Below are 25,316 nucleotides of genomic sequence, written 5' to 3'. Positions count from 1 at the left end.
TAAGGGCTGGCCAGCATTTCATGTCCTGGAATTGGTGTTTCATTAACTGCCATGCCTACACTGGCATTAATGTGCAAGGTGTGGGAGGAAACTAAAAAAATGATGGGGATCTCTAACCCTAGTAGATATACTCCAATATGGGGAAATAAGCTTCCTGAACTTCTTGTTCTTCAGGGCTTTCAGAGATGGGAAAGAGCAGGGGTTTCCACCTTAGTACAACTCTATGATAATGGAACTCTCAAAACTTTTGAGCAGCTGAGGATATTGTTTTCTTTAGATGAAAGATGGTCTTATCAGTTTCTTCAGCTTCGTCATACAGTATTAGCTCAATTTTCTTCGAAAGTAGTGCTTTTTTTCCCCCACCCCGATGCTGGACAGAATAGTTCAAGCGACATCAAATAAGGGACTCCTTTTGGACATCTATTCAGATTAATTAAAGAAATTTTTGACGTTCCCAGTTCTGTCCAAGACAGGATGGGAACAGGATGTTGGTTCCATTTTGAGAGAAGATCTGGGGGAAGATTTAGATTAACGCAGATTTTTATTCTTCATAGGGTGTATAGAACCCCTGAATTTCTCCACACCAAAGGTCTGAAATATGACCCAGCTTGTGCTAGATGTGGTAATTCTGGTACTCTTTACATCTTTTGTGGCGGTGTCCTAAACTCCAGAGACATTGGGCAGAGGTGGTTGTATAATTAGTGTTACTAAACCCCGGACCCTGCATTACTATATCCGGTCTCCCACAGTACACAGAACATGGAAGTGCAATTATTTTAGTAAATATAAACTGCTAAATACCTTTTGTCATCAGCAGTTAGAGCAGTCTGTGTCCAGCCCACCACTAGCTAAAGCTTGGAGGAGGAGTTTTTTTTTCTTCTCTAGGAGGATGGAAATCCCCTGACCTCTGTCTGGACTTTGCTGATTGGCCCTCTGCTAGTCACATGCACTCTCCCACAAGAAAGAAAAAACCTCTAGCAATACACAACAAACTGAGCATGTGCATGCCTATGGTTCAGTCTGGAGATAAGAGGTGGTCTCTTGAAAAAGGAGAGGAACAGAGACGAAAGGGTAATAGGTTTATTATGATTTTTTTTTTTTTTTTTTTGTTTCAAATACTGGTATCTACGCTTGGGGAAATACGATATTTCTATTTCCATAGATACTATGTTTTGATTATTAGTTATAGATGAGGTTATTTTATGGCTGTATCTCTCCATTAATATATGATTATACTTTAAAGCCCTGCGTGGTGAATATTCTATGCAAAAGGCAAAACTGAAAAAACTTTTCCTGTAGTTCTACTTTAACCCCTTGACGCCGGCGGGCCGCATAGTTGCGTACCTGTCTTTGTGCTGGAAGTGCGCCGCTCGGCGCGCTCCCAGCACAGAGACCGCAGTGTCACCTGAGAGCCCCGGTTCCCATTCTAACGATCGGGATCCGGGACTCCCGATTCCGGGTCACGTGATCGCTGTGATAGTCTCTATTACAGTGATCAGTCACTGTGCAGCCCGGCCCCCTTGTTTTTTCTCTCTATGAATGGAGAAGAGAGATACATTGTATCTCTCTAACTCCTGACATAGAGGGAAAAAAAAGTTTGTAAAAGAAAATAAATATTTAAAAATAAAAGAAAAATACCTAGATCAAGGTTTGATCTAGTTCAGTACCAGGGTTAGTGTTTGGGTCAAGGTCAAAGGTCAGGATTTAAAAAAAAAAAAAAGTAATAATTTGTATCAGTGTCAGTTAGCGTTAATGTCAGTGTCAGTGTGTTTTAGGTAAAAAAAAAAAACACAAAACAAAAAAACACAAAAACAAAATACGCACTATTGTTTCTAGGCTGTACTACGGGTACAAACACATTACATACACATATATGGTATCGCTGGGATCGTCAATAGCTGGAGAATTTATTTTGGCTTGTTCTATGGAGGTAGGTTATGGTTGTAACAAGAAACACACAGCTAAATAGAAAAAAAGATTTTTTTTTTTTACTATTTTGGGCCAGTTTTCCTTTGAGAATAAAAAAAAAAAAAATAAGGAGCTATCCATTACCATTTACCACCAAATGAAAGCCCAATTTGTCCTGAAAAAAAAAAACAAGGTATAATCCACCTGGATGTATAAAGTAGTTGTGATGATCTGTATGTTTTTACTAACACATGTCAATGTTGCAGAATTGTGCTTAGGCATTTAGATTTGTTTTACCCTTAGGCGTGAAGGGGTTAAGATTTGTTACAGTTTACATGGGGTGCAGAAAAACTATCTTGAGTGGCAAAAACTATTTTTCTGGTCTTTTAAATCCCAAAATCCTGAGGAGCTTTAGCATTCTCTGATGTCAAATACTATTATGCTGCCCATCTTATACCTATAATGTCTACCCTGTATAATAAATGGACATAAAATGAAAAAACTACGGCTAGCCCAATCCACTGCAATTATGTTTGTCCTTCAGTAGCTTGCGATCTTTATGCTTTGAGATTTTACCTACGAAATTTGGAACACATGTAGGTCAAAGTTTCAGAATCCCCAGCACCCCCTCTGACCTCCTTTCCTTGCACCCCAGCCTTACCAGATAACCTCACGCAACACATGGTACGGCCATGGACACGTACAGTTGATTGGACATGATTAGGAAAGGCATAAACCTGTTTATATAAGGTCCCACAGTTAACAGTGCATATCAGAGCACAAACCAAGCAAGGAATTGTCGGTAGACCTCCGAGACAGAATTCTATCAAGGCACAGATCTGGGAAAGGGTACAGAAATGTTTCTGCAGCATTGAAGGTCCCAATGAGCACAGTGTCCTCCATCATCCGTAAATAGAAGTTTGGAACCACCAGGAATCTTCCTAGAGCGGACCGCCCGGCCAAAATGAGCGATCAAGGGAGAAGGGCCTTAGCCAAGGAGGTAACCAAGCACCCGATGGTCACTCACAAAGAGCTCCAGCGTTTCTCTGTGGAGAGCAGAGAACCTTCCAGAAGAACAACCATTTCTACAGCGCTCCACCAATCAGGCCTGTGTAGTAGAGTGGTCAGGCGGAAGCCACTCCTCCAGTAAAAGGCAAATGTCAGCCCGCCTGGAGTTTGCCAAAAGGCACCTGAGGGACTCTCAGACCATGAGAAACAAAACTCTGTGGTCTGATGAAACAAATATTGAACTCTTTGGCCTAAATGCCAAGCGTCATGTCTGAAGGAAACCAGGCACCGTTCACCACCTGGCCAATACCATCCCTACAGTGAAGCATGGTGGTGGAAGCATCATGCTGTGGGGGGGATGTTTTTCAGTGGCAGGAACTGGGAGACTAGTCAGGATCGAAGGAAAGATTAATGCAGCAATGTACAGAGAAATCTTTGATGAAAACCTGTTCCAGAGCGCTCTGGACCTTAGACTGGGACGATGGTTCCTCTTTCAACAGGACAACGACCCTAAGCACACATCCCATATAACAAAGGAGTGGCTGCAGGCCAACTCTGTAAATGTCCTAGAGTAGCCCAGCCAGAGCCCTGACCTGATGGAGGTTGACAGGTACTGCAAAGGAGAATAGGAGAAATTGCCCAAAAATAGGTGTACCAAGTTTGTAGCATCATACTCAAAACGATTTGAGGCTGTAATTGGTGCTAAAGGTGCTTCAACAAAGTAGTGCGCAAAGGCTGTGAATACTTATGTAAATGTGTTTTTTTTTTTTTTTTCCCCTTCGTTTTTTATTTTTAATAAATTGCAAAGATTTCAAAACTAACTTCTTTCACGTTGTCATTCTGGGGTATTGTTTGTAGAATGTTGAGGAAAAAAATTAATCCATTGTGGAATAAGGCTGTAACATAACAATGTTAAGCGCTGTGAATACTTTCTGGATTCAGTATGTGTGTGTGTGTGTGTGTGTGTGTGTGTGTGTGTGTGTATATATATATATATATATATATATATATATATATGTGTGTGTGTGTATATATGCACATTTTTTCATGCTAACATTAGGAGACTTGAAAGCAGAGCTATACTCGGTTTCTCTCCAGCGCTTTCCATCTTCAGCCTGGTGGCTTCTGGGTATCTATCCCTGGCCGTTTTTACTTGGCTGGGCTGAGACAATGTCACAACTGTGCATGTACAAAAGTTGTCATCTTGGCATTACTGAAATCCTACACTGGACTGTGCTTGTGCAGCTCTGTGGGACGTGCAGACAGGCAGGTAAATAACTTTTAATGCAGAAAAGACGTATGTCTCTTCTGCATAGAAAATCCTGTTTGCAATTTTTTCCATTAAAGTTACCATTTTAAATAGGGAATTCACCTATGAGGAATGGAGTAAAATTTGGGACAATGGACATAAACCTATTTGCACAACATGTAAGGAAAACCAATATAAGATTTTCTATCATTGTCCTCTTAAATTCTTTCAATCCTAATATCTCTGCTCTGCTGGAGGAGTATACAGCACCCAGGTTTCATATGGTTTCATATGTATTTGACCTGCCAAGGGATATGTCCATTCTGGCTGGAAGTTAAAGCCCTTTTACAAACTCTTTTACAGATACGTGTTGAGCTTGACCCACACCACATTCTTGCTTGATCTGCTTTTTGCGATTTCTGAAGACTTTATTGCTTCTTGTGAAGATTCTCAAGGATTTCTTGCAATTTGTTGTGCAATTTCCATTATATTTTGTGTATGGGAAATTGTGACAAAATGCAGAAAAGTAATGCAAGAACGACTTTAGAAATTGCGGTGCAGCAAATTGCGAATGTTAAAACTTTCTCCTCAGGTTTATCTATGTACAGTGCAAGAATTTTAACAAACTTTGTTGCAGATTCCAACATTTTGTTATCCTGTAGGAATAGCTGTTTGTGGCCATGGGCAAAGTGATTTGGTATGAGAGTAGTTTTACATTTCTCAAGCCACTGCTGCACCTGCAGGGCTCTGAGGAAATTGGCAAGGCCTGCATCCCTTTTTAGACGCAATTTCTCACTAAAAATGAAATTTTTGTTGCAGGGGATGCCAAAAATCTGACTTGTATCTTAGTGCAGACTTCTGGGAAAATCAGCCAATCACTAAAGCAGGAAATTACATTTTTGGGTGTGATCTGTACATCTATGTACAGAGCACCTCCAGGTAGCCATATTGCATTTTACAGAAAATTACAGAGCTGCAGATTGAAACGGAAAGGTAATTTTTAAGAACATTTAATTACAATATGGCTTGAGTCTCATTTTTATATGCCATATTGCTTTGTTGGGCCATGCACGTTCAAATTAAACAGTCTTTCATCTCCAATTTAAGAAAGCATCTTAGAGTATTCACGCTACGCTCCCTAGAATAAAAAAGAATGGCTCTGAATCAGTTTTGATCATTTTGTTCTGTCCTGTTATTTTTGAATGCTTTAAACATTATTAAAAGGCCCAAACTATCGCATCATGGCATCCAAATGATACAAATGAATCATTACTATTGTGATACATCTGAATCTCCAAATCCATGCAAATTTTGGTTCGTAATGAAAGAAACCACCCATGTCTTTAAAGTAGTGCAAGTCTCCTTATTTCCCTCTTTGGGTGATTGATAAGCAGCAGAAAACTGATGGTCAACTCTCTGCTTGTCTTAGCACGTTGGCTCCTAGTGCTACCCTTTCCCCTCCCAGTCTGAATAGGGGGGTGTAGGAGGTTGATGCAAAGGAAAATTCAGTACTTGTGCTAGTTCAGGGGTCTGCAACCTTTAAGACATAAAGAGCCACTTGGACTCGTTTCCGAAGGGAAAAAAAAGACTGGGAGCCGCAAAACCATTGCAACATTTAAAACAAATCCGACACTGCATATATTGTTTCTTACCTTAATGCAGTGGTGGGCAACCTTTTTTTTCAACTGAGCCAAATCTCGCCAAAACCACAATTGAAATTTATTTTGAGAGCCACATTTTTAAAACTGAAAATACATCCCCCCTATAGTAATTCATCCCCCCTATAGTAATTCATCCCCCCTATAGTAATTCATCCCCCATATTGTGTCAATTCACTTACCTTTGCTCTGCGCGTTCCTCTCGCCGTGTTCCCGCGCCGTTCCGGTCTTCAGGGCGGACTGTGAGAGGAGAGGAGTTCGTCACGCTGCCCCACCTACATCCTGACAGCCAATGTTTGCCACGCTCCACGGGCCGGATTAAAAGGTCCGCCGGGCCGTAGTTTGCCCATTGCTGGGCTAACTGCAGAGTCCTGACTTTTGGGGCAGCCGCCCGAGAGGAGGGAGGGGAGCCGGCGCCCGGCACACAGAAGAGCCGCATTAAAATGTGTAAAGAGGCCGCATGTGGCTCGCGAGCCGCGGCTTGCTGACCACTGAGCTACGGCAACCCTATTGCCTGTCACCTGGTGGGCAGTGTGCTCCGGAGCCGCAGCAAAGGTGAAAAAGAGCTGCGGGTTGCCGACACCCGTGCTAGTTTGAGAATTACTTATTTAATAATGATTATGTGAATGTAGTTAATTGATTTTTAGCTGCTTTAAATTCAGCTTTAAGCTGGTCTAGCTTCCATGTGTATTAAACATGAACAAAATTACTATAGTTCTCCCTATAAGGAGTCTAATTGAAAAAGCAGGACAAATATATTTACTGTAAGGAGTTGATTAACCCCCTTGTCTACCAAGGGAAGTTAATAAATGCCCTGTTAACAAAGGGAACAAGTCTTTTTCACCTGGCTTTGGGCGTTCATATAAAAGTGATCTGTTCAGCTGCAAGGCTGCCAGTTCACTTTTATGGTACTGGGTATGGTACCTCAGCTATGATCGTTTTTGGGTTCATAACTGTCAAACACCCTGCTGAAAAGCTGGGTAAACAGTCGATGAGGCCCAAGTCTGTATTCGATCAGCTGAAGTGGAGCACAGGGGAGACATTAGGTGTCTAATACAGCCCTTATGTCACCATAAAGAGAACCTGTCCATGTTACCATATAGGACGTCCCCCTGATGGTGATGAAGGTTAAAATAAAAAAAAAAAAGTTTTAATTGCTTCCTGACCGCCCAATAGCAGAACTACTGCTACAGGGTGTCAAGGCTGCACAACATCACGTGTGTATATATACATGATTTTGTATTTGTGGCTACAGCTGTCGATCACTGGGTCCTGGCTGGAGATTTCCTGCCAGCACTACGGCACTAGGAGATTGCCAAGGAACGCTAACAGGGGAGAGGTCTGTATGTAAACACAGATCTCTCCCGTCAGCACCAGAGCAATACAAAGCAGCATTATTACATTGTAAAGCGCACACAGACAAAATAATAAAATGGCATACAGTTAACCCTTTGATCGCCCCAGATGTTAACACCTTTCTGCCCAGTGTCATTAGTACAGTGTCAGTTTTACTGTCACTGGAGGATGTCCGTGGCAGTTAGTTCCCACCTAGTGTCAGAATGCTCGTCGCAGTCCCACAGTAAGTTGCTGATTGTTGCCATTACTAGTATATTTAATAAAAAAAAAAAAAAAAAAAAAAAAAGCAAAGACGTAGCAGAATACATTTCACCCCAAAATTTATGGCGAAATTAGATTTTTGAAAAAAATTTTTTTACTGGATAGGTTTTACAGCAAAAAGTCAAAAATATTTTTTTTTTTTAACCTTTTAACCCCAATATTGTCGCATTTTTACTGTGTATGCAAAATTTTAAATCTTGACGTTTTTGATCTCTGTTTTACTTGGCACATTATCTTTTAACATTTTACCATTTTATTTTGTTTTAAAAAACAATAGGTGACTATTGTGCAATATAAAAAAACTGCAACTGCCACAGTTTTATTCTAACGGGTCATTTCTTTCAGAAAAATATACAATTGCTTGGTTTTAAGTAATTTTCTACAAAGGAAAATGTAGTTTTTCTTCTACAGCTGTCAATCAGTGTTGTGGAAGAAGAGGAGATGCATACATGGCTTTTGCTCTGCATCCCTCTTATGCTGGCTGGCTGTGCGGCAGCCTGAACGGCTGCATGTTGTGTTGTAGTACCGAGTTGGAGGACGCACATTGTAGAGACTTCCACAGGACTTTGTTGCGCTGGCACAGTGGGCACTGAGAGAATGGAAATAAACGGTAAAGCCAGGGGACAATTGAAAAAGGAAGCTCTGAAGAAACTAAACAAAAATCAAATGCATGCGAGTTATCTTATTTTTACCTGATTTAGGAAAACATTTTGAGCCTAATAATTTAATATCAAGGGACACAGGAACTGAAACGTTGTGCCACTGTAAAACCACCATAATGTGTTGTATGTAAAAGAAAAAGGTAAGATTTCTCCTAAAACAGCATCCTTAATTTTTAAGACTTCTGTTTTTTTTTTTTTGTGTAGGGCCGAAGTAGCAGCTTTCCTGGAAGAAGGCGACCTCGTGGAGGCAGTGGTGCTGGCAGCAGCCGAGGGCGAGGAAGATCAAGGTTAAAATCCACAACCTCTTCTATTGAGACTCTGCCGGTGAGAAACTCTAAACATCTGATTTGAAGAATATTCTCTTTCATAGCAACACTTATTTATATTTTCTTTTCTGTGAATTTTTCAAACATAGAAACTGATTCTTACTCCATCGTTGCAGCTCTTGGACAGTTTGATTTTTTTTTTTTTTTCTTTATTGAATAGGACCTAAATCTGTATGTAGTGAAGACTGTGCCTGCTTAGATTTTTTGTTTGGTTACATTTTTTTTATGTTCCTTTTGTGTAAAATCAAGCATAATTGTAAGTTGCAGCAATGCGCATCAATTTCAACATATGAAATTAAATTTTTTGGTTTGATGATATTTATTTTTTCAAAGCAGGGTTAGTCTAAATGCAAAAGCACTCTACTGCAACTTTTAGGTTTTTTTTTTTTTAATATCCATTACATTAAAGACATTGTGTCTCACACATCCAGAGCCATGGCATTGATCACATGGTCTCTGCCAAAAGATGGGAGTGACATTCATTCAACACTGGTAAAATAGTGGCTTCTGAATACTGATAGTCTCTTCTAAAAAAGGGAAGATGTGATTATTGCTCTAAAATTACTAGCCTTTGAAATGTTGTTTGGTTTTCTTGAGGCATCAAATATCCCTGAAACCAGTTATTACATTATAGAACTTGTCTCACATGGGTGTTATCTGACCTTGAGACCAATTAAAAGCACTTTCCAAGGCTGACTAATAAAAACTTTGCATTGGTACGTAAAGAGGATTTTAGCTTTGTTTATCTCTGGAAAAATGATTCATGCTTATACACAATAAGGCCTCATACACACTAGGCATTTGCCTCAACGCTTTTTTCCTGGCAGGAGAAAAGCCGCAATAAAAACATGCCAAAAGCCATGTTTTTGCAAATGTGTTTAAGCGAGTCCTTGGCATTTATTCATTTCATTGGCCAGAATATGAATCTATTCTTGCCATTGAAATGCATGAATGCCCAAGTGCTTGACTCCCCTAGCGCTTAAGCTTGTTTACACGTATTTAGGCACGTCAGATGCTTTCTGCCAAAACGCTGCTGCTCCTGAATGCGCTGGCAGTGGATTTTTTTTCCAGCCTCTAAATGCCCCTACCATAAATGCCTTTGTGTGCATGGATGCATTGGCTAACATTGACGGGCTTTTAAAGGCAGGGAAAGAAAAAATATGCAAGACTCCTCTAGAAGTGGTGTTTAAAACTCCAAGTGTGCATGAGGGCTAAAAACTAAATCACTTTAGCAAATGACTAATCCGCTGTGATACTGCATTATGCTGTGCTATATTCTCATGTATCTTAATTTCAATGTGTGGTCAGATGGCAGATGTTGAAAGTTCTCCTGGTAAGGAAGACGAGGAAGAGGAAGATGATACCATGCAAAACACAGTAGTGCTGTTTTCCAACAATGACAAATTTGTACTAATGCAGGTGAGGTTCAATGCTGACTACATTATTCTTGTGTGTTTTTCCCTTTTTGTGTCTATCACCAGTATGTTTTGTAACTTATTTTACTTTTATTGCCTAGGATATGTGTGTTGTTTGTGGGAGCTTTGGACGTGGCTCAGAAGGGCATCTTTTGGCGTGTTCCCAGTGTTCACAGTGCTATCACCCCTATTGCGTAAACAGCAAGGTAATAAAAAACTGCTAATATTTTTTACACCTCACCATCTTAGAAAGATAATTGAGCTTGGTGATTCTGGTAATTCTATATCCCACACAGCACTGAAAGTGTAGTTTTTAGTTTTGTGAATTGAAGTATTAAACATTGCTTACTTTGCTGGTTCTTGATCAGAGATCATTGAAAGGTCTGTGGGCTTCTGTTGACAGAACCTTGGAAAGTTTTCCCATGTGTTTAGAAGGCAGTCAGTGGCTTTTGATAGGCTGACATGGGCTTTCCCACAGTTATCAATTTTTAGTATGTCTGCTTTTATATATGCTTCTTTTGGAATATTCAAGTAGCTTACAGTTGAGAATGGCCACCATACTTTGTGCAATGCTATACTCTCTTGTTCTATGCTGTTCATTGTGTCTGCCAATCTTTCTAGAATCTCATTTTTGTAAAGCTTTCAGTCACATATTCTTTATTGCTGTATGTTTTACCTGGATACTGGATATCTGGCTCATATGCTAAAGTATTGTATGTGCAAAATCAATGACTGGAGTTTTTAGAGACACATTCTTTCCTTCACTGCCTAGACAGTTTTCAGAGGTTACTGACAAAGGATTGTTGCTGACAATAAAAAAAAAAAAAAAATCATCCATCTATCGAATTTTAAAAGCAAGTGGCATTTATGTACTTTTGAAAGTGATATTCATCAAGTCATCAAATGCACTGAGAATTTTCATACAAACATTTGTTTGAAAATCTACTAGTGTATGGCCAGGTTAACCTGGTTCTCTTAATCGTACAGTACAGGACACTGACAAAGTATTCATAAACTCTCGGTTATAGGCTCAAGCCTTCAGGTGATTTGACATTGGTAAAGCTTTTGAGTACACAAACCGTCAGCTTGTGATTAACCCTTCACTTTTTGGATATACTTAGTACATCCAAAGAGCTCAAGTGGTTATGGTGGCGTTTAGCACTGTTCTGTGCATAACTCTTCCAAACAGGAGCTAAAGGGCACTTAAATGGCTTAGGGAAAGCTGCTGGAAACTTGCTGACAGATTCATAAGTTTGCTGTTCACACTGCGCTTATATAAACTGAAGCCTGTGTGAAAGGGGCCTACCTGACCTGGTTCCCAGTATGCCAGCCCACAGAGTGGAATTATGAGGAGATAGAGGCAATATTGGAAAAGTGGTGGAAAATGTTTCTCCCTTAGAATGTTCTATCAAAAGGGTCTTCACACAATATGCTTGCTAATGTGGAAAAGCTCACTGTTGTCATCCGCAGAAGCCTTGGCGTTGTAAAGCTTGATTCTTTATCTCGGCACACCTTTTTTGGGCATAAAGAGACCTACCAATTTTTTTCAAAACATTCCTTGTCCGTAAACTGATAAAATGTGTGCCTATGACAGTTTCATCACTCCAGATAGGATTTATCATTTCTCTTCCCCACCATTCTTTCAATCTCTGCAAAATATCCTGTGGAAAATAATTCTCAAAGTAGGGGTCTATTCCTGTGTTTGATCCTACTGTCTCAGTCTTAAACTCGCATATCATTGTACCTAATAAAGATGTTCCTTCTTTCAAAGTTTCTGCTGATAGAAAGTTTGAGATGCTCTTAAGAGAGAACTGTGGATGTAAAAAAAAAAAAAAATACTAATCAAGGTATGGTGCATCTGTCCCGCACCGGCTCTGCAGTGAGAACTGAGCAATCAAATATAGTTTATCGCTTAGTTTGCCCCTACGTTTTGAGTAGAGGGCCGTTACTGTCATGTCTCCAGCTCTCTGTTCTTCTGTTCCAGCTTTCACTGGAGTGCTGGGCTATGCAGGGTGTGGAAGGAGCTGACTCAGGCTCTCGTCAGGTTGCTGAAAGGCTGAACCAGGCGCCAGTCCAGGTTTCTTGGTTGGATCCCAACCATATGGTTGGAATCTTTTCAGAGCCTGGACTTGGCTGAGTGACGTCAGCTGACAGCAGACTTTAGTCTGCTGTCAGCTGAAAACAGGTCACAGGAGTGCAGAATGAATTGCACTCCTGTGACCTACAGGAGAAGTGTAGCCAAAAGAGCTTTGGCTATATTTCTGCTTCATAGTTGAATTACACTCCTTGGTGTCAGGGACTGATATGAATCTGCAATATATATGTAAAGAACTGCGTAAATAGTAGGTGGTATATAAAAAATACCTGTAATACATAGTCTTCAAACATCCAGTGTGTTTCGGGGGCAACACTACTGCCCCTTAGTCAGGATAAAACTTGGATGGGCTTAAAGAAAGTGATTTTCACAGGTCTATATTATAACCAGTGTTGAACTCTCCTCCATGGAGGAACAACCTGACAACAGTTACTAAGCAGCAGCTCCACTCTGAAGTTGGGTCTGTTAACCCTTGATGCTGTTGATCCTAAGGGCACTGTTCTGCCATTTTCATTTGATTAGGTCACTGGGTGCCATTATTCACTGTTTATGCCAATTTGTAAACTGGAATAGGTTTGCACTGTGGGATTGAACACTGATGTCATCCACTCTACAAACAAGAAGATGCTTCTTTGACATTAAATGGTGAGAAAAATTGACACAGAGTCATGTACAACTTCAACCATGCCAGCTGCCTTCCTACAGTGATTTTGGTCTCCTCCGGTCATTTGACCCTCACCTGCTACCAGTTGTCTAGGTTTTTGCCATACCTGATGCCTTGTCCCTTACGCTGTTATAACATGTTTAATGAATTCTAGACATGGGACATGACCTTCATGTCTTCTATGCCATCAGCCACAGAGACTGTCCAGTCTGTTTGATGAGCTCACCCCTGAGTAGTAGTCTACTGCTATTACTCTCAAATTAAAGAGACTGTTTTTGGTTCTAAATCCATGTGGTACGCACCACTCTGAAAGTAGAGCATTAGCCTGTTGCTTCTTCCAGTGTGGTTTCCAGCCTTGGCTCATTTAAAATCTGCAAGACTTTAAAGTGGTTTTAAACCTCAAACATGAAATATGAGCAAAGCATGTCCTTCTATAGTAATGGAATGAGGTAAACGAGCGCTGGGTAAATGGACAAATATAAAAAGGAAAAGCTGCTCGCATAAAAGGTAAGCCTCTGGAACCTCCTCATAAAATGTAAAAGTATATATATGCAGCGCTTAAAACAAGTCAGAATCAATGGATATCAAATAAATGACAATATGGATGCATAAATATTAATAAAAAAAAAACCTGATAAGTAGTATCATATATGTGTATCTTGAAATGAAACAGGTATGCACTGCGCTCCAAGGCTCTGAGGACAGTGATGTGAAACGACGTCACAACTTGACGTTTAAAGTACATATAGTGACATAAGTAATAAAAGTCAATATTTTCCAAAATCAACAATATAGGGTGAAAAATCCGTGACTGCTGTGGCTGTGAAAATAGATGTAGATTGCACTAACCAGAAAGCGCAATCTATTGCGCATTGGAGTATATTAGGACCAACTCCTGGTCATCTGGGTCTGGAACCATGCAGCACAGGGGGTCATCTGGCCAGCAACACCAAGGCAAGTAACACACCACAGGAGGATATCCAGGCTGTACAGCAACCTTTTTCACTGCAAGCACACAGTCTTCTCTGGTAGCTGACAACCTCACAGCTGCTCTATAGATCATTGTAGACACACAAATTAAGGTGCATTTACATTCATCAAGTGCTGCTTCTGCCAAAATGCTACTGCTCCTGGATGCACTGGCAGTGGTTTTTTTTTTTTTTTACAGCTCCTAAAACCCCCTGCCACTAAAAGCTTCTAAAATTCTATGTTTGTATGGAGACACAGGATAATATGGAGGGGTGTTTGGAAGCTGGAGAAAAAAAAATGCCTGACGCCCCTAAAAGTGACTGCAAAAGTGCCATTTGATGGCTTGACATGTCAGTTGAGAGCATAAGCTAACTGTGGCAGTCATCGCTCATGATGTGTTAATGCAATGGTTTTGACAAAGTTAAATTAGTGGGTTTAGTTTTGCTTTAAAATAAAGACAAAAAAAGGCAGTACAAAAATACTATTTTTGTGAAATTTTTGTTTGTCTCTAATCTAGATCACTAAAGTGATGCTACTAAAAGGTTGGCGTTGCGTGGAGTGCATTGTCTGCGAAGTGTGTGGCAAGGCCACAGATCCCTCTCGCTTGCTTCTGTGTGATGACTGCGACATCAGTTACCACACTTACTGCCTCGACCCACCTCTTCACACTGTGCCCAAGGGTGGCTGGAAATGCAAATGGTAAGCATTTTCATTAGTTTACTCATGTAATATCCTGAATGTAGTAGCCATGTGTTCAGCCTTTATTATTCTACTTATTGTTAGGAGAATTGAGTTGTGGCCTATGTTGTTCTATCAAGACTTGTTTAGCTGTATGGTTTAAAAGATTATTATTCTTACTTTGGAAGTTAATATGTTTAAAGTAAACCTATACCGAAGGTCATATGGAGGCTGTTATTGCTGACCTGATAATTCTAGGTGCCTGGCTCTTTGTGTATTGAATTTTTCAAAACCCAAAGCAGACCAGGAATGTCAGAGCTCCTATCTGCACACTTGTTCTGAATCGGGCCTAGGATAGTACTTGAGCCAACGGACAAATATGACAGCCAGGAAACTAACAGTGGCAGACTTCATACTACCTAAATAAAAATTCTTTTGAATTGAAATTAAATGTAAACTGTATGTTTAATGAGTGTTAAATGGTATTACACTATCAGGAGAGATTTATCAGAATTGACAAAATACATGTCTGACCTCTGACTGCGATTGAGCACCCAGAGGGTTTGGTGGAGGTCATTACCTGACCAATGTCTTTTAGAAACTGGAAATTGCTGAAGTAGACCCTGCTACTCAAGTGATCTCTACTTCTGTATCCTGTGCTGATTGGGCAGCCTGATGCATTCTAAACATAGGGAGTCTGCTGCTCCACACAGGCACCATTCAGAGAAGGCATTGCATTTTGTGATTGAACGAGGTTGAGTGCGATATCACTTCCCTGCTTCTCCACCTCATCCAATCAAGGAATGCTTTGCATTCTTTCAGGAAATGCAAAGCATTCTCTGAATGATACCTGTGCTGAGTGGCCAACCCCCTTGAGTTTATTAAGCAGAGGTATTACTGCTTGTAATGGGACCTGGAAGCAAGTGGGGATTACTGGAGTAGCAGTTTCTACTTCAGTGATTTTAAACTTCCTGGGACATCTGCCAGGTATGGTATATACATAGTTACATTTGTCCAAGCTAGACCAATGTAACTTTGTATAACCTACTAATGCCTGGAATTATTCTTTAACAATTCTTTACTATAGTGAAAATTTGGAGGGACATAAAGATGTAGCTTTACATTATCAGAATATGCAAATTGTCCAATATATGTTTGACCTTTGCAGTTCTCACTGAATGCTATTATTACAACATACAACAGGAATATGTTTTTCTATATATGATTCGCCCTAGCTTACCAAAAGTTTGTTGCTGTTGCATTGGTAAATGTAATTTTGGTTGCATTTGTCTGTTCTCCTGCACACTGCAAAGAAATGTGAAAAAAATAAAGATTCCATGTTTTATGGACATTTATTGTAAATTAAACTTTTAAATTAGGCTTGAAGTTACCCATTACTTTAGTTTAATTTGAAAAGAACTGTGAACATTAAGACGAGTTTTTGTCTTGCAGGTGTGTTTGCTGCATGCAGTGTGGATCTATTAGCCCTGGCTTTCATGCAGATTGGCAGAATAACTATACACACTGTGCACCATGTGCTAGTTTGGTTAGATGTCCAGTTTGCCATCTCAACTACTTAGAAGGTGATCTCCTGATACAGTGTCAGAACTGTGAAAGGCAAGTTTGTTTTTTTTTTGTTTTTTTTTTGTCGTGTTCTCAGTGATGTGCTTTATTCTCACAGTGTGAAAAGAACAAAATTATTTTTGCTGTTGTGTACAGGTGGCTCCACGCTGTGTGTGAGAACCTTTTTACAGAAGATGAGGTAGAACAGGCAGCAGATGAAGGTTTTGACTGTGCATCTTGTCAACCATTCATTGTGAAACCACTTCGTACGTATCATGTTTTAGAGTTTCACTGTGTGTGTGTGTGTGTGTGTGTGTGTGTGTATGTATATGTGTATATGTGTGTGTGTATATATATATATATATATATATATATATATATATATATATATATATATAATTTAGTACAGCACTGTATGGTGGTGGGAGAAAAATATTAAAAAATGTGTTTTTATTTTTTTGTTTTTGTTTTTTTGCACATGTTCCTCTAGCTCCTATAATCCTTCCACCCAGCCCAGTAAAGTTTAAGGAGCCAGGTAAGTACTAAGTAATGTTTGCTTATATGGAATTATAATTTTGTGCAGCATTATTCCATAAAATGTGTAATTTGTTTCTGGCAATTTTCAAACCTGTTTACTCTTTTTATGTAGAGCCTCAATATTTCCGATTTGAAGGCGTTTGGTTGACAGAGGCTGGAATGGCTTTGCTGCGCAGCCTCACCTTATCTCCCATCCAAAAAAAGAAACCTAGGCGCTCTCGGCTAAGTACCGGTGGTGAGATTTTCTTGGATGGTCCAGAGCATGGGGCATCTGAGGAAAGAAAAGATGATGCAGAGTGTGAAGAGCAGAAGGTAGAAGGTATGTTTGTTGCATTGAGTTGATTCAGTAGAGTGCCATATAAAACTTCTTTGTTTATCATGCATCACTGGTCACAAAGCCACTTTAAGAATCCTTACAAACAGGGTTATGCGTCGCCTAAAAGTGATTGGATGCTGGCAGGAAGTCCCCACTTCGGCATAACCAGTGTTTAAAGTTGATGGTCACTGCTTTGAAGCTCTCTGCACAATTCTACCAGATTCTCAATGGTTCCAACAGAGATCAGGATTGGTTTCATCTGTATTCATTCCTACAGCTATGATTGCTCAGAATGGTACCCAGACAATGCACTGGACAAAAAGTGTGCACAATGCGGGATGGCCTATAACGTTACTCTTTGGCACTGGACCCTGCATTTACAGAAACCTGCGCAATGACATAAGGTGTTTTCTAGCAGCACAATTCGTTTTGATGGGTAAAGCTTGGACCCACTGATGGTCTTGCAGCTGACTGGTGAGTGTTCCTGGGTTGCCCTGCTGGTTCTCACAGGTAGCCATTGCCTCTTGCTTTTCTTGGGCGGTTGAAGGCTAGTAGTCCTGGGGCTGGTATTTAGTGTGCTGCTTTTGCTGACTTAGCTTTGTGGGTGGTCAGCTGCACTGTTTGAGATAGTCCACTGCTCTTTTTTATGCCTGAATTTCTTTTATTGGCCCTGTCTGCTGCCTCTCTCCTACTACACTGATTCTCTGTTCCTGTGCCTCCAAGTGCCACATTGTAGTGGCAGTGAGGAGCAGTCTTTTCCCCATCCTTGTTGAGGCCAACCATGCATGTGCTGATGTCACAAATAGGGCAGAGTTTTACATTGGTCATTGTTACCTCTTTGTGGCTGTTTCAGAGGCAAGCACTCTGAGCAGTGCAGCAACAACAGCGGCTTGTCAGCAGCATCGCAGTAACCCCAGGAGGCCACTGGCCACCTTCAGCTGGAAGCACTATTCTAAGGCAGCTGGGCTCAGTAAGTTTCCTTCTCAGGGGCCATGTCCGCTCCCCCTTGGGGGCAGTAGGGGCACTGGCAGATTAGTGGGAGCATTTCCAGGGGTAGCCGGTGCACTTGTGCAGTCGCACAGTACGCTTTTGGCTAAGGATTACTATTGTTAGCGAAGGTCTTGGTAAAAGTGAGCAGGTCATATGTTTCATAGAAAACAAAGAGGAGGGGGATACTGGGGTCCATGTACTTCCGTCTGCTAGGAAGGAACCTTTACGCAGCCCCCATTTAAATTTTTCCCAGAGAGCCAATGTGTCCCTTTTGACTCTGACTCCATTCATCTTTCGGGAAGCTCTGTGGCACCTTCCTCCAGTTCCTACATTGCAAAGGAGGATTTGTTTGCATTGGCGGCAATGTTACAACAGCTTTCTGACTTTCTTGCTGGCTCAGCACCTTGAATGCATAGGTGTTCCCCCTCTCTTCCTCTCTCATAATTGCAAAAGGAACTTTGGAGGAAAATGCAAAAGCATACGACTTGGTACCTGAAGATGGGGAGGCCTAAAACTCTGTGTCTGCGGAACCCCAGGGTCCGGATTTGACTCAGAAGGCCTTTGTGCATTGTCTTTTTGGAAGTGGTGTGCATTGATCTGAAATTGATGGTCCTCAAGTCCTCTTATTAGAAAGTTTTTACCTCTGGGATCATCGTGGCTGGCACAAGATTCTTATTCATCCACTATACATCTTCACCTTAAATTATAAGTAAAGGCAAAACTTTTTTTTAGTTCTGGATAGAGTGGGGAGGTATTAGAAACCCCTGTCAGTTTTTATTGCAATCTGTGGCCCCGTTAGGGAGATTCACCCTCTTTGTCCTGTTTACCGTTATCATTGAAAGTAAAAGAAAAGCCCACATCTTGGGTTGTTAGTGGGGAAAGCTTCCAATGGGGACACTAGTTTTGATAAGTTGGCGGTCCCCAAGGAGTTCCCTTACTTTGCAGGGATTTCCTCACTTCCTGTTTGGCTATGGGACAGGAAGTTAAGTAAAATCTCTGCAATAGGACCCGGTGAAAAAAAACATTGACAGGGGTTATAAGCCTCCCTTGCTTTATTCAACATGGGAACAAAAATAGTGTTCCTATGGTTTAATGATATTTTGTACCCACCCTTACAAGGTGTGTGCTCCACTAAAGATATTAGTCAGCAATATTCCATGGAGGATAAATTCACCAAGAGGAGTATACCCTTGGTAGATGTTGCAATCTCTAATCTTAACAAGAACATCAGATGACTGGAGGATGATGTTCCATTCTTAAGGATGCTACTAACAAATCCCTGAAAATCTTGTTTAATGCATATTTTGCTTTGGTGGATGTAGCTTTTCAGCCAGTGGTTGCAGCGATCAGAGTCTACCAGATCCTTAAAGTTGGAGCGAGAGGTCTGTCCAGAGGTTGGTGCCTCTGTTAATACCAAATTAGGCTAAAGCCTGGCGGATTTCTCTCGTGCCCTCTGTTTTGCTGTCGAAGTTTTTTGAAGTTTTCCATTTAGCAAATTATTTGTCAGTGCACATGCATAGGATTCTCTGGCTAAATTGCTAGTCTGCAAGAACATGCTGGTAAGTTTTCCTTCTGACAGGGAACATTTGTTTAGACTTGACCTGGATAAGTATATCCAGAAGATTTTGGGCAGCAAAAGCTCTTTTATCTCTTAGAAAGAAGGGCAAGGGCACGACTCAAAGACATTACTTTTGCTGCTTATGGGTCGAAACCTCAGTCTCAGTTTCTTAGAAGTCCTGGGCTCCCAAACCAGAAAAATTGGTGTCCAAGTCTTCACGTCAATGAAGGGGAGCCCACGTTTGTGTGGATGAGGGGTCGTGTGCAGGCTTTTGCGGAGATTTGGCAGGGGGAGATGGCAAACAAGTGGGTTTAGTGTACCGTGGCTCACAGCTACAAGCTCCAACTTTAACGTTCATGCTTTTAAATGTTTCCTTGAATCCGCAAAAAAGATTGGCTCTTTTGCAAGCTCTTGACCTTCATGTTTCTTAGGGAGGAAGTGTGCCAGTTACAGAGGACAAAAAGTTCTGTGGGTTCTAGTCAAATCTCTGACGATTCCAAAAGCAAATGGCGATGTTGGCACCACAAGTATCTTGGGAAAAATGGTTTGCCTCATACAAGGCATTTCCTTTTGCTCAGTTTTATTCCAGGCATCTGCAGTGGAATGTTCTGTTGATATGGGACGATGCAGTTGTTGAACTCTCAGATTTTTTTGTTTTGTTTTTTTACACCCCAGCATTCTTTGGTCTCTGGACTGGTGCATGATTTACGGCCACTGGAGAAGGAAAAGCTTTTTCTCCCCATCTCCTGGAAGGTGCTGATGATGGGTGCCAGCTTAATGGATTAGGGAAGGCCAGAAATACCAGTGGTTATGATTGCCCTGGCTTGCCCCAGAAGAACATGGTATTCTGGCATTGTGAACAGTGTCAGTGGACAGTCCTTGGGTCCTTCTGGATCCTTCCTACCTCCTGTTGCATGGATCGATCTTCCATCCAAGCCAGCATCTTAAGAGATGGGGCAGTCTGTTTTTGTTGTTCCTGCTCTTTGAACAGCTAGAAAGGCTAGTTTGAGGAAGATTGACCACAGGACCTGGAAATCTTATATTGTTTGGTGTGAAGCTAGGAATTTTCATCCTTGCAAGTATGTTGTGATCTGTGTCTTAGCTTTTCTCCAAAAGGGGGTTGATATGCAGCAGGCCTTGAAACAGAACTATATTGCATGTGAACACCACAAACCAAAAATGCTATTAAACTAATTTTTAATATTCAAAGCAAGCCTGTCCATCCATGTCTACATGCTTTATTTTTCTGAGAAATCACTTTGAAAATCCTCAGGGATTCGCGATTTGTATCGACCTCCTCCGTACCATTAAACTGATGACCTTTAGGAGGCTTTAAACGTGTTGCCTATAAAAAAAAAAATAAAGGGAACTAAAGTTTGTCTCCATTTCATGAGTGCACGCAAACTGAGAATTGTCATGTTGGGTATTCACTTGGTATATCCTCATCTCTTATAATATAAGAAACAAAATGGGCAATTTATTGGCTTTTTGTGCCCTAAAATTAACTTAAGTGTGCTTTTTACTGGAATTTTGATGAAAAATTTTAAACTGCCACTTTTATTCTCTAGGATGTCTGCATTCAGAAAATATATAATGTTTATGTAACCTTCAGGCCTAAAATGATTGTATGTGTGCACAAAATGCTAAAGGGGCTCTGGCAGCAAAAGGGATAAAGGATAAGTTCACCTTTGGAAACATGTTACATGTTACACCAGTTTTATGGTGGAACATGTAACATGATGTTGCTCCTGCAGGCGATCCACTGCCTCTGTGTGACAGTGTTACGCGGAGAATTCCCCCACACGAGCTCCACCCACATGACCACATCATCCATTCAGAGTTCTGTGATGGAATCCACTATGAGTACCAACATCCTTTGCGGATGTCAGCTTGTAGTTCCCAATGAACTACCACGGCGCTGTTGAGCACTGTGGTAGTTCATTGATTCTTCCTGTCGGTGTGAAACTACCTGCCTGTACTATGTATGGGCAGACAGATTACACTGACAGTCTGCATGGCACCAGCAATCTTCTGATCGCTGATGCAATGCTTCAGTCTCCTAAAAAAAAAAAAAAAAAAAATTTGTTTTTTTTTAAACCTGCAAAAAATGTCAATTTATTTTTTTTTAAAAGGTGACAGTCTCCTTTAATGGCTCGGACACCAGAGGCTGATTTGGCACCCAATTTTTTCCATCCAAGCACCCAAGTGTTTCCGTGTGCGAGGGTAAACTGAGGGTACACCTTGTTTACTTATTCAGCTGAGATCTTAGCATTCAGGGTGCAAGTGTACAATCCAAATGCACACATTCCTGCGTTAAAAATGGCTGTGTAGAAGTGGTTGCTGCAGCGACCATCAGCTGGAACCGAACAGAAGGGAGAATGTCACCAGCACACTGAGGATCACCAATATGGGTCCAAACGTTTTAATTAACGATCACATAGTTACAGCAAGGCAAAGTTTCAGAGTCTCGCAGGACCCCTTCATCAGGAATGTGACAAATTGTGACAGAAACTGGAGAACTATTTAAGAAAACCATCCACCAATCGCAGTGAAGTAAAATGAGCTTGGCCCCGCCCCAGGATGTAATGTTCCCTCTAAAAATGCATTCAAATAAATGTAAACAAACATAAACTGCGAAAATAAATAAACCATAAAACAATAATCAGATATGCATGAACTCCATTCCCCAGGATATAAATATTGTGGTCAGATGTGTATCATAGTACTCAGTTTGTAATTGTTCAGCTGAAAGCAGTGCTGTTTTATGTAAACAGAGATCAGCAGCATGTATGTCCCTGAGAGAAGCTAAAAGCTGTTGCTTGGAGATATGGGGGTGTCTCTCCTATTGTCAAGTGAGCTGCAATGAGGACACAGCTACAGGGGGGTCCTATTGGTATAGTGGCTGACAGTGTCATGGTGACACGTCACCTGCGCATGCACCATGCGAGTTTACTACTCACGCATGCGCTCAGTCATTTCTGCACCCGCTGCCGTTATCATGGAAACCTATGACATCCACACCGGGCAGGACGAGGCAGAAGCAGGTCGCCAGTGTCATAGAAACACATGATTCCTGCACCACACAAGCCAATGGGCGGGCAGGGTTGCAGAGATGAGCTGTGAAGAAAAAAAGAACAGAAAGGAAGCAGATTGAGGGCTAGTTCACACCACATGTGTTTCAGTTGCTTTTCCTCTGCATCAAAATGCAGAGAAAGTAGGCTACATGATTGTCAGTCATAGTTAACATCAGTGCTTGCAGTTCGAGTGCGTTCCAGCCACAGACAAAAAAGTAGAACACGCCGCATCTCCTCCGCACATAACTGCACTGGAACGCGGCTAAAAACGTACTGGAGCGCACCAAAACGCACTGGAACACACGTCCCCATCTAAATTGAAGAAAAAAAAGAGGGGAGAAAGCAAACTCAAATGCATAAAAAAAACATTAGAGCGCATCAAAAACGCATCTGGACTGCGTCTCCATAGTGCAACCCAGCCCTGAGACCGATGATAATCGGTCAGTAAATGCAGCTGTTGAGAAGTGGAAGAAAAGGGAGTGATTAAAAAATGGAAACAAGGCTGGAAACGAAAAACCAATAGCGGGAAAAAGGAAATGAAAAAATCTAAATGAAACTAGAAAAAATAAAGCTAAAAAATAAAATGAGATAAAGAAAAAGGGAGGAGATAAATCATAATGGAAAATAAACCGGAAACAAAACAAAAAAAAGTGTAGGGAGTGGCACAGCTCACCTGCTTGCAGAGAGAGAGAGACCACTGTGAATACTGCGAATGTGAAAAATTGAAACTAAAAGTTATCTACAAAGCTATATACACTTCAATCATGAGGAATCGTCCTAACCAAAGTTCATCTGCTATCCAAAAAGCACAAATATGATGTATTAATATTAAGTCCCCTTGGTTGTGTTGTGTCAGGGGTATGGATCTAATGAGCTTCACAGTGGAGGAGGAAGTTGTCACAATCTCCTCTCGCCGATCAACTGACGTGTTTGATGGTTATGCCCCCTCAATTCATATACCTAGTGTCCTGCTGAAATAAAATGGACTGCTACGGGTTTGCTCAAATCAATAGGTTCACCCTTGATACTCTTGACTAGAGCTGTTTTTTTTTCACTCCTGTGTTAACCTACACTTAAAGGGACCTATTTGTTTTACCCACATGAATTGCTGAGCAGGGGCATTTCAGAATATAAATGCAATAATCAGTGTTACAGTTCAGGTAACCCTGTATCTGGTAACGTTTCCCACTGTGGGGATGTGTGAAATATTCCCCACAGATCAATGAGTTGCATACATTACAATTGTAATGTTTGTAACAACCCTGTCTTTTGATAACTTCAACACAGTGTATTTGGTCCTAGGGTCTGCTTGAACTAATAAGTCACGCAGGTTTCTACCTTGCTTATGTACCAATAATGGAGTTTTTAAGTCGGGTGATAGTGTCATTAGCTCTAACGATGTTCATGTTATGCATGACTGCTTGTTTAATACGCTCAGATTCCTGATTTAAGCCACGTATAAGTAGCGGCCTGTTGGTGGCCCTAGGGCTGCCTTCAAAATCTGTTGTAGCTCTGGCTAATGCCTGGTCAAGTACTTGAGTAGGATAACCTTGTTCCACAAATTTTATATACATGGCCTCAAGTTGTTCTATCCTGTCATTCCTGTCAGGAGCAAATGCGTAACACCCTCTTGAACTGTGAAATAGGCAGGCTATCATGGAGATACTTGGGATTTGCGCTCTGGTAATGTAGTATGATATTCCTGTCTGTTGGTTTTGAGAACACGTCTGGAGTGTGCCCTGGTTATTAGTAATCCTCACATCAAGATATATTAATGCTGTCAGGAGATATCTCAGGGTTGAAAATGATACTGGGAAAGATGCTGTTAAGCTGATTGACAAACTCGTAAAAAACAGATGTTTCCCCTTCCAAAATAAGGAAGATATCGTCAATATATCTTAGCCATCATTTACATGATCGATAAATAAAGGCATGGGATAAATGATGTTGGGATAAATTTTGTCACCCAATTGTTTCCGTCCAAGTGTTTCCATGTGCGAGGGTAAACTGATGGAATAACTTTTTTTTTTTTTTTTTCCCTCATTGGGGCCAGCACCTTGTTTACTTGCTCCGATGAGATCTTAGCATTAAGAATGCCCAACACTCCCCTTTCCTGATGAGCAACCAATTGGTGCTTGTCACACTGCAAGGTCTTCCCTCACTGCTAGTCCCCAGGAGCGGTGCTGGAGACAGGAAGAGAGGCGAGTAGGAGGTAAACTTTTAATGTTTTTAACATTGTGCAGTTTAAGTCACCATAAAGCTTCTTTCATTTTTAAAAGCCCCAGACATTCATAAAAGCACTTCAGACTTAAATGTGGCTTTGGTTAGATTTTTTTTTTTTTTTGTCAGGACAAGTAAATTGTCATGAGGGACAAGTAGATTGGGAACCCAATTTAGTCCCTGAACAAGTAGTTTTGGTTTGTTTTTTTTTTGTTTTTTTATTTAATTTCCACACCCCTGCACCCTATAGCATTTCTGGTCGTAGCCATCTGATTCATCTTGCATTTACTTCCTAGAATTTATCTGCCCTTAGCTCAGCCATGCAGGCAGGAGGATGTGCTTGGCTGAGAGAACCCCTCCTGAAGACTTCTGGGATGTATGACATAATTTGCCTAGGTATAGAAACCAGGAAGTAACTGAAGAAAATAAAAAAAAATAAAAAGTTTAAAACGAGTAAATATAATATACTTTTCTATCCATTTACTAATGCTAGAAGCATAAGGATTTAAAATAGTCATTGTTGATTGAGGGTAAAGTTCCACTTTAAGTATGATCAAAGGTCAGATTTTGGCCTCGGCAGTCTATTTTCAGTGGCCGCTTTGCTTTTCGTTCATTGGTGTATGAAAAACTATGTTGGAGCCTATTGCAGACTTCCTTTGTGTGGTTTTTGTTTTTTTGTTTTTTGATGCAGAAGTTTGTGTTTGTCATTGCAATCATTTTGACAGGTAGGGTTTGTAACTGGTGGACCTTTCTTGGTCCTCCACCATGACAAGTTGGTTCTTTTGAGCTCTGCTGTCTTTTTTGGCCAA

The 25,316-nt window shown here is 40.9% G+C and overlaps 1 protein-coding gene across 1 annotated transcript in view; it reads left to right on the top strand.

Moving 5' to 3' along the window:
• Positions 1-25,316, top strand: part of KMT2D (lysine methyltransferase 2D) — a 261,049-nt gene that overhangs the window by 75,309 nt on the left and 160,424 nt on the right. Inside the window, exons 12-19 of the mRNA XM_089679503.1 lie at positions 8,307-8,426; positions 9,737-9,847; positions 9,945-10,049; positions 14,089-14,270; positions 15,702-15,866; positions 15,969-16,078; positions 16,303-16,347; positions 16,462-16,668. Coding sequence (XP_089535629.1) covers positions 8,307-8,426; positions 9,737-9,847; positions 9,945-10,049; positions 14,089-14,270; positions 15,702-15,866; positions 15,969-16,078; positions 16,303-16,347; positions 16,462-16,668 — 1,045 coding nt within the window. The remainder of the gene's footprint in view (positions 1-8,306; positions 8,427-9,736; positions 9,848-9,944; positions 10,050-14,088; positions 14,271-15,701; positions 15,867-15,968; positions 16,079-16,302; positions 16,348-16,461; positions 16,669-25,316) is intronic.

Source organism: Staurois parvus, unplaced genomic scaffold (assembly GCF_062004578.1).
Source record: "Staurois parvus isolate SC_StPar_1 unplaced genomic scaffold, SC_StPar_1.0 ptg000017l, whole genome shotgun sequence".
NCBI lineage: Eukaryota > Metazoa > Chordata > Amphibia > Anura > Ranidae > Staurois > Staurois parvus.
The sequence above is the reverse complement of the archived record's forward strand: the minus strand, read 5'-3'. Positions and strand labels throughout refer to the sequence as shown.